The following is a 13,553-nucleotide window of genomic DNA, read 5'->3' on the forward strand; positions in this document are numbered from 1 at the left end:
ATCCCCTTTGTGACAAAGAAGATCTGACCAAACCATAAAGTAAGATTTGCTTGTAGCAATTTGGTACTAGCATCATAAATGTATCACATATAAAATTTTCACACATAAAATTTAGCTCAAAGAAAAAAGCTGCTCATCTTTACTCTACACTCTTCCAAATAAGATATGCTTTAATTTGGTGGGTTTTTTCTTCTTTTTTAAAAACATAGAATAAGAAGTCCTTTCCTAGGAAAACAAAAATTCTTATTGTTTTCTAAAATAATTTCTCATGTATGGACCGGCAATAAAAATGGTAAGTTAGTGTTAGAAACACTGATGTTGACAAAACATATTTGGGCTTCCTGGCTTCTGAATGTGAAAGCTTGAAATTTTTTTGCTAAACATATCACAGGATCAGATGATAGCAAGAAAAGATTGCTTATGTGTTTGTGTACATACAGAATTGACCTTTGTGATGCAGCTTGACATCTAAACACTAAAAGCAGTCATTTGTTTTGACAGCAGAATTAATTGAGGCTAAAACAGTCGAAATTCCACTTGTATCAAGCTGTTCATTAGGAACTGCTGTCTGGCTTTACTGCTGTCAGAAAAATAACCTGTTCTGCTATGATTAAATAGCAGAATGATGGTCGGTCCACTGAATTTGAGAGAGAGGTTGAATAAACTTTCTACTGCGGAAACAATTCAGAAGTGACACGCTGCAAGGGGGGTCAGAATGTGCATTGATATCCAGCTGAGCTGTCAACTGGCACTGAGCCAGGCACGCAAAGCTTTGCCATTTGAAGCAGCATGTGAAGCATATGCAGTTTAAAAAAATTGTCCTCCTTTCATGCATGATTTACACTGAGACAAACTTTTGTTTTTGTTGAAAACACAAATATCTTTTGTTATTGTATTGTAGCTACAGGTACAGATTTATGTAGTATTTTTAAAAGCTTTTGCTTGAAACAGATATATTAATGTTTATATGTGTGCATCCATGTATGTAAACTGATTCCTCAGGTTGCAGGGAGAGGCAGTGTTGGGGGGTGTTCTGAGAGTCTGAGTGCTTCCAGTTACTGAAAGTTACATGCAGTTAATACCAATATAATGTTTCTTTCTGTCATGCATGTCCCCCTTAAGCTAGAATGGAAACAGTTTTCAAAAGCAGATGCAAATGTAAAGCAGTTCTTATTTGATTTGTTGACTTTTTGATTTGTTTAACTTTTTAGCTCTGGGATTTTCCAGTTCATTGATATACTTACTGGGGGCCCTTTTTCAGGGTGTGACATAATATTATGTTTTCCTTACTAGTAATATTGGTTGACTTGCATTTTACTTGTTTATTTAAGCATCCAAACAGTAAAATATTTCTCCCCTTCTCAGCTGAGAAGAGTGTGAATGATTTTATTGTTTTGACATTAGCAAAACGTTCTCCCAGTGTCTTACTCACAGAGGTTTTATATTAATGTTATACGCACAGGCTAGAAAATCTGTATCTAAGATTTTGTGGAGAGAGATTTTTTTAAGTAGCAAGTATAAGATAGTGGTTATAAAGATAGTTTCTGTAGTTGCTTTGAATATACTCTGAAAGTACTCTTCCTATAGATGTGAGCTAAATATGTAGGAGATTCTGTAATATAATGTACAGTGCAATTGCATCTTCTTCATTTATCTGTCAGTAAAAACATTATCTCCTTATTGCTAGCTATATAAACTGCCTTTAGTTGCATGAAAGCTTACATACTCACATGCCACTTGTAACAAGAGAAACATTACATGTAGTTACTGAACAGTCTAGGAGATGCAGACTCACTCATTGGTGCTTATGTTATGCACCATGTGTTATGTTATGTCACTTCTTGTAAGTTATGAGATTAATGAATATAAAAATTTTCCATTTATACAAATTGCTTTTTCTGTTCCAGCAAACTGAAGCTGCTTTATTTTCAAGAGCCTAAAAACTGACCCAATCCAGGTGTATTTGCTTTAGTCTCTTGTCAATTAGCAGCTGTCTGCCTCCATGTGTTTGTGAAACCATATTCCATTTGCCTTCTCTTTTTGTCCTTATCTGTCCCAGCTGGTAGAATATTGTGAGCATTAAAGAACTCAGCACAGCTTGCAGTGATGCTTGCTGGAAATTTTTTTATACAGTTAAAGGAACTTACTGATTTTTGATGTCTGCTTCCTTTGTAGAATACTGCATTTCTCATTAACATCCAGATAGCTAGTTATATGTTCTTAAGTGACTGAAATCCCACTAGGTACTCATGTCTCTTTCTGTTACAGAGGCTAACCTTCATTTATACACTGTATTTATTAATTTTTTTCTAATTTTTTTGTCTACGGTATCAAATACATGCAAGTCTATGTAAAGGTACTTGAGGTGTTGAAGCCAGTGTTGCCAATGCATGGATGAATTTAGCACCAGGCAGAGTAGACTTTTGAAAGTTGTGCTCTCCTTGCAAGAGAACATTAAATCAGAGACTTTTGCAAGGATTGGACTATATCTCAGCTGAAACTTTTTATTATTCAAAAAAAAGTCTTGAAAAGTCTTTTTGATTTTTTACAGTTCTGCTGTAGTTTTAGAATTTGTTTTTGTGTTCATATGAATGCTTGAGAATAGGCTTCCTTCTCAATTCACTTTGTCTTGTTATGAGAAAAAGAGCAAAGGAAATTTCAGTGCTTTGATTGCAGTCCTGCCAAATAGCAGTGTTATCAGCATTATCACCTGCACTGTACAACAACATTTACACAGTTCTTTCAGTACCTTAGGGGACCACGTGGCATGGACTCTAGAGACTGCTTCAGGGAATGACTTCCAGTTGTTCAACATCAGCACTACTAGTGGACAGTGAATTTGTTTATTTGCTTCAAAAATTTTAGCCATTGTATTAATCCAGATTTTGAGCTGAAGTCCTTGTTGGTGTTAAGCATTTGTCTACACTACAATCATTGGGCACAAGTCTGTTCTGAAAACTTTTTGCTTCACAGAGGTAATGCATCCACTTTAAAAACTTCATGTTGTTGTTATAGAAGTTATTTAGATACTAAACATAAGTTTGCATGCTTTGACTTCTATTTGTGTATTACATCTGTCTGGCAGTCTCCATTAATCCAGGTAGTTCCTGACTATAGCAACTTTTGACTTCCTCTTGACTTCTCATTAAGGAATCAGAAAGACAGACATTGTGGTGTTGCAGAGAAGAAAGCTTTCTGAGTTTGCATTTTTTTTAGAGGTTTGGGGAATTTTTTTGCAGTGCTAGTGCAGCTGCCTTTGTTTCCATGTTATACAAGGACAGTGGGCAATGCTGGAAAACTTCTTAAGAAACTGTCTGAATTCTTTATTGATGCTATGCTCCCATAACTATGTATGCCTAAGGCCTTCTGGCTGACTAGGAGACTGCAGCTGGATCTAGCAGAGGACAGTGTGGTGACAGCACACAGTTCTGGCTGGACAGCAGTACTATCACCTATTTGGAGTCAAAGACATCTGTCCACAGGAGACTCCAGCTATTTTGCAGGCTATTGAAAGCTTCTCACAGCTATCCTGTTTTCTAAATTAGTACACTATAGAGTGCCACAGGAAATGTCTATTTCTGAATTATTTTGATTTAAAAATACTGTGCCCAAGGCAAAATATGATGTTTTTTATGGCAGACATATAGGAAGCAGAACTGTTGGGAGGTCTGAAATTACAGAACAAAACTTGTCAGAAAATTTAAAACTGTTACAAATTTCACTCTGCTCCATTCCAAAAGGCAATCCGTATGCACAGATGCACAAATATTCTTAGTTGTAAGAACGCCCTCAAGGATCATCAAGTCCGGACCTTATGTGAATAGCCCATATAAGGATTGAATCCACCACCTTGGTGTTACTAGCATTATGACCTAACCAGCTGAGCTAGAGACACTCACTGACATGAATTTCTGAAATTCTAATGGAAGAAGGGCCCTATGCAAATTTTAGTAGGAAAATAAGTTACAACGAAAGTAGGTTTTTGAATTTTATCTGATTCACATGATGTCTGTGTGCTTCTGTAGTAAGGAAGAATGTGTCTTCAAATAAAAATTCTTACAAGGCGTAAAAAGCTCACCTTTAAAGGCAAGTGTTTTAGGCAAGCATAATGGAAAAAAATAGAGGAACTTGGATATCTAGTTAAAGAAAATCTTTCTGCTTATTTTAAAAGTGGAAGTTAAGATAGTGATCTGAAATATGAATGAGCTGTACTTGAGCCTTCATTGTTTCTTTTAATCGTTAGTGTAAAAGTTTTAAAATTCAGGGCTTCACTCTTAGAAGCTGGAAAGAGTAAAGAAATGGTGGAATTCTGAAAAAGGCTGAGTATTTTATTCCTCTGAAAATATATTTAAATCTCAGTGTTTACAGGTTTATTTTTTTTGTTTTGGGGATGAGTGTGATTGTTTAGGCTTTTAAAAAAAATTCCTAGCAAAATGAGAATATGTATAGAAGCAAGAAACAGAAGTAGTTGAATCATTAGCAAAGTGATGAAAAATGTGTGGTCTGAAGTGTAGTTCTAAAGAAGGAATGGTTGTGTTCTTCAGCTTCTACATTTTATGGCTTTTTTAATGTCTTAATATCCTTTGAACAATATAATGTAATTTTGTGAAATAAAATGTTGATAAAATCAGTATGGAGATGTAGACACATGCAGTTGTAAATATAAGTTTTTCTTGAATTTTTTTTCCTGTCCTTTTGTTTTACAAGATACCCAGGTTTGCTTCTTTTTGGAGCATGCTGATTTTGTTTTACTGTAGATTTAGTGGAGAGCAAAGGAGAAAGGATTGGAAGACCAGCTTAAAATGCACATGTACTTAGATGTGTAACAGATTGGGAGAGCTGCTTAGGAAATTGCATCTTGTATTGGTATACTGAATAATTAGAATTGCATTTTAAGTCATTTACTGATTGAAATTTAAAGGGCTGTTAGGACTGCCATTTGAGATTTGTCTTTTAAATTCTGCTTTCAAGAGCATCAGTTGGACACCAAAGAATTACATTATGATAAGTGAGATATTGATGAGTTCTAGTCCAAAATTCTGATCCTGCAGTTTGACAAACATTTAGATTTGTTTTTACTGATTGGGAAAATTTTGCAAACTCCGTCTTAATTATAGTAAATATAAATCAATACTTGGAGCGTGATGTAACTAAAAAGAAAAAAAAAACAGAAGTCATTGGAAGTATTTTTCCCCTTTGTCTTTTCTGTAATATATCTGTATATAAACTCATGTGCTTGCTATCAAAATGTCTGCTGAAAGGTAAGTAATAATCCCTGTGGCATAGTGATAGCATACTAAACTTTTTCTTCTGTGGATACAGCTACAAGGTAATGCAAAATGGACTGGAAGAAAAGGTGCTTGCCTGCATGTGCTCTGTTTTCATTGCACTTCCACAAGTGCTGGTATGATTCTGCCATTCCCTGAACAAGATCCTACAGAAACTCATGCTGTTTTCTGTACACTTGCTCCCTAAAATGTCTCATAGTGGGATTAAATGAATTCTAGACCTGGCCAGATTGAATAAATGAGGCTTAGGACATAATCTGTAGTAGCGACTGACTGTTAAATTTGTGGCAAATATAATGTGAGGAATTTGTTTAGATGCAGAACTTAACTAGTGTTTGCTGCTGATCCTGTCAAGTCTTTAAAGAGTTTTTGGAAATAAAAATCTTTATTGCTGTGTTTAAGGTTTTACATGCCACTTCTAGCTATGTTGACAATTGGCTATGGAGAGGAAACTCTAGAACTAGCAATACCGAGTTAGCAAAATTTCAAAATTAGGCCTATAGCTTCTCCTTTTTCATTTTTACTTCTACAACTCTTGTTCATTAAAATAAAAAGATAAATTGAAAACCTTGCACTGATGCTATATTATACATGTAATTTTGAATGAGGACACCGATTAGATATAGACAATTTAATTGTAGTTAGATGATGACTGGTATTTTAATTTTTCAGTATGAAAGAGTGAAAAAACTGCTTTTCATGTATGAGTTTGCTCATATCTTTGGCCACTGGCAGGGTAATTGTGCCTTTCAGTTACTACCAACATTTGTAATTAGATTAACTTGTATTTTCAGGAAATAGTAGTTGTCATTAAAAATAGATTAAATTTGACCTAATGTTTATCTTCATTGTCCTTTCTTTAAGGCCCTGTTGAGTTTGAAGAATGTAACACATCCAGTGTAGCCGAAGGTGAGTTGCCATAGCATAGTTATCTACATGAGAATTCTGTCGATAAGGACCTAAACTATGAAACAAAGGGTACTTATTGTGTATAACTTCAAAGCGCTCCAGTAGACTAAAATGCAGTTTTCCTTTTGAGAAACAAATTTCTGTGACAATAAGACCTATAAAACTTTTATAAGACTAATGCATAAAGGTGAGATAATTTACGTGTTTCTTACAAGTATGCTTTGGTTAAGGCTTTGCCTTTGCAGAAGTTTGGATTTGATTCTTTTATGAATGGGTTGTAGCTTAATTTACAAGTGCCAAAATAAGGCCCAGGGTCTTCCCATTGTTACTGTGTCAGTTAAACTAAGCCTTATGTAGGTGATGGTTGCAAAGTCTCTGTTGGTGAAGCTTATTTTGCTTAGGGGGTTGTTTTAAGTAGTTAAGAACTGCTTTCTGTCCATAAGCTATGTCTTTACTTGTAGGGCAGAAGAGTCAGCAGTTTAACTATAGCATCCAAAAACTTTTAAGTTGCTGAGACTTAAAATCTCTTCTAACTGAAGCAGAGAAGATCCATGTTCAGAATTGCTTGTGCTCCATTTGCCATTGTTTTGGGCTGCATAAGGCACAGAGAAAAAATAAAGCCCAAACATTTAAAAGTTATCTTGGAGTAAATTATATGCCTCAGTATATATTGCTGACTCTACAGCTACCTGATTTGAGAAGTTTGGAGTTATTGAAAATTTCTAGGAGCGGAGAGGTTCCTTATACACAGTATAAGGTATTTGTCTAAAGGTAAATATAATAAAGTGCTTGACTTGACAGTGGTTTGATTTTTGGAAATCAAATTATTTCTACCACTCTGCTCAAAAGCATGCTGTCAATAGTATCATGCATCAAAACCAAATTGTAAATTAGTTGGATCAGATGCTTGCACTTAGTCATTTTGTTTGTCAATCTGCTTTGCCTCAGTAAATATTGTGAAGAAGCAGATGTGACAGTAAGTCTGAGAGAATATTTAAGTGTATTTTAGTTTCAGTACATTAAATGGGAATTAAAACAAACTTTTTTCAGTACTGTAGCTGGATGTATCCAGTGCTAAAAGCAGGGAAGAAGGGGAGAAGTATAATTCCAGACTCAATGAGAACCAGTATTGGAGCTGGATACAGCACTTGGAAAGCCAAGAAACAATCTTGTTTTTAACTGGACTAAGATCCTACCTTGCAGCTCATGGGAAACACACAGGGAAATAATGACAGGGTGTTGCACTGCAATAGCTGAGGAAGGCAACATTCAGTTTCTCATCCTTGGCTATTCAAGATTACCTGGAGCAACAGCTCCTGTTGAGCAGAGGCTTCTTCCTTAAATCTGTCTATTAAAAACCACAGTCTGTATATCAAACTTAGGGATCCAAATAATTTTTTTAAGGATTTTGTTACTAATGTGTTTAACCCTGTTTTCAGTTCTTCTTTTTAAATTGGAATTTTACTTAAAGCAAATTGGAATAATATTACCTTAGTTTGTCTCCATACCTATCTCCACTGCGTACCTGTGGTGGTATTTAAAACATTGTCATTCATATGCATCTGTGTTCCTAAATATGCATTTATCTCTTTGATCTGTAAATGAAGAGTGTTTGTTCCATAGGGATAAAACCACGGAAAAGGAAGCCTTTTGGCTTATCAGGAATAATGAAAAAGGAAAAAGATACTGAATCTGTGTAAGTATATTTCCACCCTGAAGCCTTGTCTTATATGAAAACTAGCAATGGGTATAAAAATTAGCTGATATTTAAACCAAGAAAAGGGTTTATACCAGTAATTTAAAGGAATGCGATGAATACAAAAACATCACAGTTATTTACAATTTTGTGACCAAGGATTTTATAATAAATAACAGGAGTGTATACATAGTAGTCAACTAATGTTTCATTCTTTCCTGTGCATAGGTAAGTATTTTCCATTCTTCTACATTTTAGCATTGTATATAATGTAACTCACATTAATCCTAATAAAATATGTGTCTGTACATGGTAAAAGTGGATGGCTTTGTTTGCAGAATTGAAGCTTCAGTTATTCTACTGTTAGAAGAACTTCTGCATATACTGTTGAAGGACAGAAAAATGCAGTATATCGTGAGCACACTCCCTTCTCAAATCCTATAATTTTAGCTCAGGACTGATGTACCAAATATACCCTTTTCCATCATCTTTACATGTGTTCAGTCTCCTAGGAGTTTAATCTCTGTAAAAAGTGAGTTTGAATAAAAGTTCTGAGGTGAATTAGTCACAGCATCTATATTATAAATTATGGTAATTGTATTTTTTTTCATAATTTCTACATGTATTTTCTCCAGAAGTTAGCTTACAGTTTGACAAACATGACTATATGGAAATATTTCCAGAGACAACATCTGCATACATACTTTTAAAAATTGCTTTTTAAAGTATTTTACAAGTGTGAGTATTTTTAACATACTACTGAAAAATTCATGAACTAAGAACAGCAGGTGCTGATAGTCTTTTATTTCTAAATTCACACACTCTACAAAACTGACTAGATTCTGAGATCAGAAAGAGAAATGTATAATGGCATTATATCCATTTCCCATGTAATATGTGCCATAGGCTTTTACAGAGATTCTTACATTAAACCATAACTACTAAATGTACTAGAACAAGACAAATTAACAGAGGATTCATTATGTGTTTACATAATATATTCTAATACTTTTTTTATTTCTTTGGAGCTATAAATTGCTGATCTGTAATATTTTTATTTAATTAATGAGCTGATGATCCTGTTATGGTCTGGAAATTATAAAAATGTCATCAGAAATTTCTATGGACAGAGAAATCAAGTCCTCCCTTGGTCTTGTGTTTTATTAGTCTGTAAGCTTGTTTAGTTTGTTTAGGGCAGGCTTTCCACATCTAGAAAAACTCTTGTGGTTAGTAGGCTTTTCAGTTTTTCATGAGAGTTTTTAAACTGTTGATACCTGAACTGGTGGTGGGTCTAGTAATGGTTTAAATTCAGGGAAATACCACACAGGGTGCATTCTGTCACATATCGCTATAGTTTAGCCAAGGCTTGCACTTCTAACCACTGCTTTGCATGATTTGGTTGTTTCAGTTTTTATCTACAATCCTTAAATTCCCTTTTATTGCCTTGTAACAGAAGTATGACTCAGTTCTTTAATTCTAAAAAAATTATCATAAATCTAGTGATTTAAAAGTACATTTGTCTACAGCCTGATGTCCTCATTTACCACCTCAGCAACATTTGTAACCTGCTGCGTTTTCATTACATCTATAGAAAGGATCCTGAGAGATGCTGTTAGTACATCTCTGAATGATACTAGATCTGTTGTTTCTGAGATCTCTTAGCTCACTAATTATAGAAACCTTCATTGTGGGCTGCATTATATTCATTCATTTGCCTCATATTTCACATTTCTTAACTTTTATGTACCTGAGGCTGTCTTGTTTGCACACAGACACTTTTTGAAACCACATCTGTCAAGGAAAGAATATCCTTTGTCTTTCGAAGCAGTAAAATATCTTTCAGAACAGCTCTATTGCTATAAAAGATGTAAAACAAGTAGAAATTTGGTGATATACGTCCTCTTTTGTGTGATGCCTTTCAGAGATGGAGTCCTTCATCTCACTGTCATTTCCTTAACATGCTGTACTGAATTTTAATTAGATTTATTAATAGTTCCATACTAGCAAGTTTTTTGCATCTGTTTTAACTCACTTCAGTAAAAACTACAGGTTTTGCCTTTAATCCATTTATTTTTTCAGAGAAGATGTTTTAGATTGCAGTAGATTTTTTTTTTTCCACATTTATTTTTCTGTGAATACATCTTTAGGATATTTAGACTGATATAAAAACACTCTTGTTCAGTTTCACTATCACTACTTGTCAGGGTGCAAATTAGAGAGGACTTGTATGCTACTCAAGTATTCCCACGTTCTGTAAATGTAATTGCTTCTGCTTTCTGAAGACATCAGAGAGAATCAGTGTCATTCATTATTTTAAGTACTACTGCTCAAATAGAAGTTGCAGTGGAAAAGTTTAACACTTGTGAGTAATTTGCTTGCAACCACTGCCTTTCTGCAGACAACTTTTTGAAAATATTTTTAAGTACTTTTTAGGAGAGTACTCAGTTAGTTATTAGTTCAGCATCTTCTGGTACCTGAGTGCAACTGTTATAGACAGACACTAAGAATTAAACTCTAAAAGAAGTTCTGAATTCCTATGAAGAAAATATTAATTTCTTTGTGAACTGGTTTTTGTCTGAAATATTTGCATTTGTGGGTAGACTATTTCATAAGGATGGGTGACTTTTACTTATTGCACACATCAAGCATGAATACCTGAAACTTAAAGTGTATTCTTCTAGAACACTGTGTGGTAGTCCTCACTTTCCTTGATTTTTAAAATTATTTTAAATTCTTTTCACTACTATGTGAGTTTCATTTTTTGTCATTTCTTTTGAGTTTTTCTTCTGCAGTGCTTTCAGCATAAGCTGTCAGCTGTTATTTAAATCTCATTCAATTGAATGTGGATTATTTAAAGTAAAAATTTCAAGAGTCTGAGAGGCAAAAGGGTCAAATGCATTGTTTTAAATGAATAGAAAATATTGAAGGCAAAATTGTGTGAATAAAATAAGCTGAGTATTTTACAATCGTAAATTTTCTTTTCTTTTTTTTTTAAATAGGGAGTGTCCAGATGCAGACTCAGTTGTAAGTAGACTTATTTCCAAAATAAATGCATATGCTAATACTATCAAACCCTATGATCTAGTGAAATTTAACTTGCATATAGTCCTTGCAGTACATCATTTATCTAATAGAAGATTTAGTATTTTCTTGAAGTGTTAATTTTGTGCAGTACATGATCTTCAGCAGTATGTAGAAACTAACAAGTGTCAGTAATACATTTTTGTTTCTGAATAATTTTAGGTTTTAAGCAAGGTGTTTTCACTGCAAATATATGTTACCTTAATTTTCACCTAATAGTTTTAATTCCTTGGCTAATAGATTCCAAGAAAGAAAAAGATTTAGTTTGTTGTGGACTCAACTTTTTCTAGTCCTCTGCTATATTCCTCTGCTTACTGTTTCTTTTGAGAAATCCTTGTAATATTGATTGGCTTCTGCTTTACCACTGGCCATAGAGTGTAGGAATATACTGCTTAAAATAAGGCTTTAGATGCAGCATTTCTAGATGCGCTATATTAATGGTCTGGTTTTCATTACTGTTAGCTAGGTCTAGGATATGTTTTACATTTTTTTTTTTTTTAGTTAATTCAGGTAAGTGACCATTTAAAATCAAATTAAATATGTTCATGATTTTTTATTTTCTGAACTTAGCCTTTTCTTTTTATGCAAACATGCATGTTCCCTTTGATTAATATATAACAAAGATTGTAACTCCCTATGGCTATATTTGGAAAAAATTTACAGAATAATCTAAGTGATTTTCTGTAGACTAATTTGTTTTTAGTGTATTCATTCATTTAGGTGCCAATTATATTATGCAATTTAAGTTTTCAAGTTCAATTATTATGTGGATTTTCTTATTTTTATTTGGTAACTAGAAGGTTTTAGTACCTAATATTAAAACTTATTTTGAGAAACTTGATTTGAAACATCTAATAAAACTATCCTTCTAAGTGGGGAAAAGTAAGTTTTGCCACATAAGAGAACTACATGTGTAAGAACAAATGTGTAATTCTTACCAAGACAGTTATTGTATATTTAAATGAAATAACATTTTATTACATTTAAGAGAAAGTAACTACAGAAGTATCCTTATAATTATCAGGCTTCTCATGGAAGTAAAATCATTTGGCAGTTCAGGTTGAGTCATTGGAGTGAACCAGAATGGGATTTGACTTGGAATGTTTATTTTCTTTGCTTATTTTCATCTGCATGTTTTTTTGAAAACAGTTATTTCAAAAAAATTCAACTATAAATTGGTTTGGCATTCTTTTTGGCTACATGAGGCGCACCATATATTCATCTAGGTTAATTGTTGATACTTTCATGGATTTTTTTTGCCTGCTCAATATTTTATGACTGCACCTGGAATTTAAAATTTGGTCTATGATTTCTGCTTGCTTTTTTCAAGCAAAGTAGTATTCTCTATAGTGATAAAATCCTTTAATAGCAGAAGTTATTACTGTAATTGTAGTGAAAAAATGACATGAGATTCATTTCACCCCTTACAAACAAGCAATTCAAAGAGTTTTTATGTTTTCGTTGGAGTCCTGTTCTTAAAGTGTTTTTTAAATTTTTTTTGGCTTTTACTTCTTGATTTCCTTTTTGTTTAATTTTTCAAACCTCATCCAAATACTTTAAATATTAGTCTCTATCATCTCTAGGAGGATTTGTTTTGTATGGATATGAGCAATAAATCATGCATTTAAAGAAATTGAATGTGGAATATTATTATTAAACAAAAAAAAAAATAAAGCAGGTATCATTTTTGTTTGATTGCTAGGAAATACTGAGGAACAGACCTCAGAAAATTCAACTTAATATGTCCCGGTTATTATTTTGTCAGTTTTGGTCACTAGCAGAAAACCTGTCTGGCATATATATATATATATATATGATTAACATGATCATTTTTTAAAAGATGGCTTTTGTTTATTTGTTAAGAACTTCAATTGTGTGAAAGGATTGTAAGAGATAACCACTCTTCAATTGCATATAAATATAAGCACCAAGGTAAAATTATTGCAAATTTTCAAGGTAAGGCTCTAGAAAGAACTGATTTCTATATATGATCTACCAGTTCTGTGTGCTACTGTGGATCTTTGAACATGCTATGTAGTCAGTACTGTGAAACTTCTCACTAGTCCAAAATGTGTAATGCAGTCTATCAAACTTGTATTCTCTGTTGCAAAAAAAAAAAAGAAAATATGGTGAGATGGGTCAAAAATGTCTTTTGTCCCAAAATGAATGGTCTCAAATATATCTGCTTACATTCATCCTTTTTGTAGCTGCCAGATTATGTATACTGGAAAATAAATTAACAGATTGTTAATTCCTGTAAGTATTTTTTTTGTAACTGCTGTAAGAGGTTTTCATGTTCCCATGAGTAGGCAGCTGTGGACTGAGCACTGGTATTTGTTAAAAAGGTTGACTACTTCAGTAAGCAGTCTCCTTTTAAATACAGTATCATGAGATTTAAAATTCTTGAGATTTTTATACGTCAGTCTACAGTGTAACTTCCATTAAGCCAAACCTTGATAATTAAGAAGAGTGGAAAGTTTGTAGTAGAAAGTGTATGCACTGGAAAGAGATAGCAACTAAGGACTGACTCTGTATGGAAGTTTTCCCTTAGAACGTCTTTCTAAAGGCTGAAATGTCTT

General features: G+C 33.4%; 1 protein-coding gene across 3 annotated transcripts in view; it reads left to right on the forward strand.

Moving 5' to 3' along the window:
• Positions 1–13,553, forward strand: part of FCHO2 (FCH and mu domain containing endocytic adaptor 2) — an 82,055-nt gene that overhangs the window by 34,209 nt on the left and 34,293 nt on the right. For all 3 annotated transcript variants that reach the window (XM_062513590.1, XM_062513591.1, XM_062513592.1), the window contains 3 exons: positions 6,153–6,197; positions 7,821–7,893; positions 10,893–10,917. In XM_062513590.1, coding sequence (XP_062369574.1) covers positions 6,153–6,197; positions 7,821–7,893; positions 10,893–10,917 — 143 coding nt within the window. The remainder of the gene's footprint in view (positions 1–6,152; positions 6,198–7,820; positions 7,894–10,892; positions 10,918–13,553) is intronic.

Source organism: Cinclus cinclus, chromosome Z (genome assembly GCF_963662255.1).
Source record: "Cinclus cinclus chromosome Z, bCinCin1.1, whole genome shotgun sequence".
Taxonomy (NCBI): domain Eukaryota; kingdom Metazoa; phylum Chordata; class Aves; order Passeriformes; family Cinclidae; genus Cinclus; species Cinclus cinclus.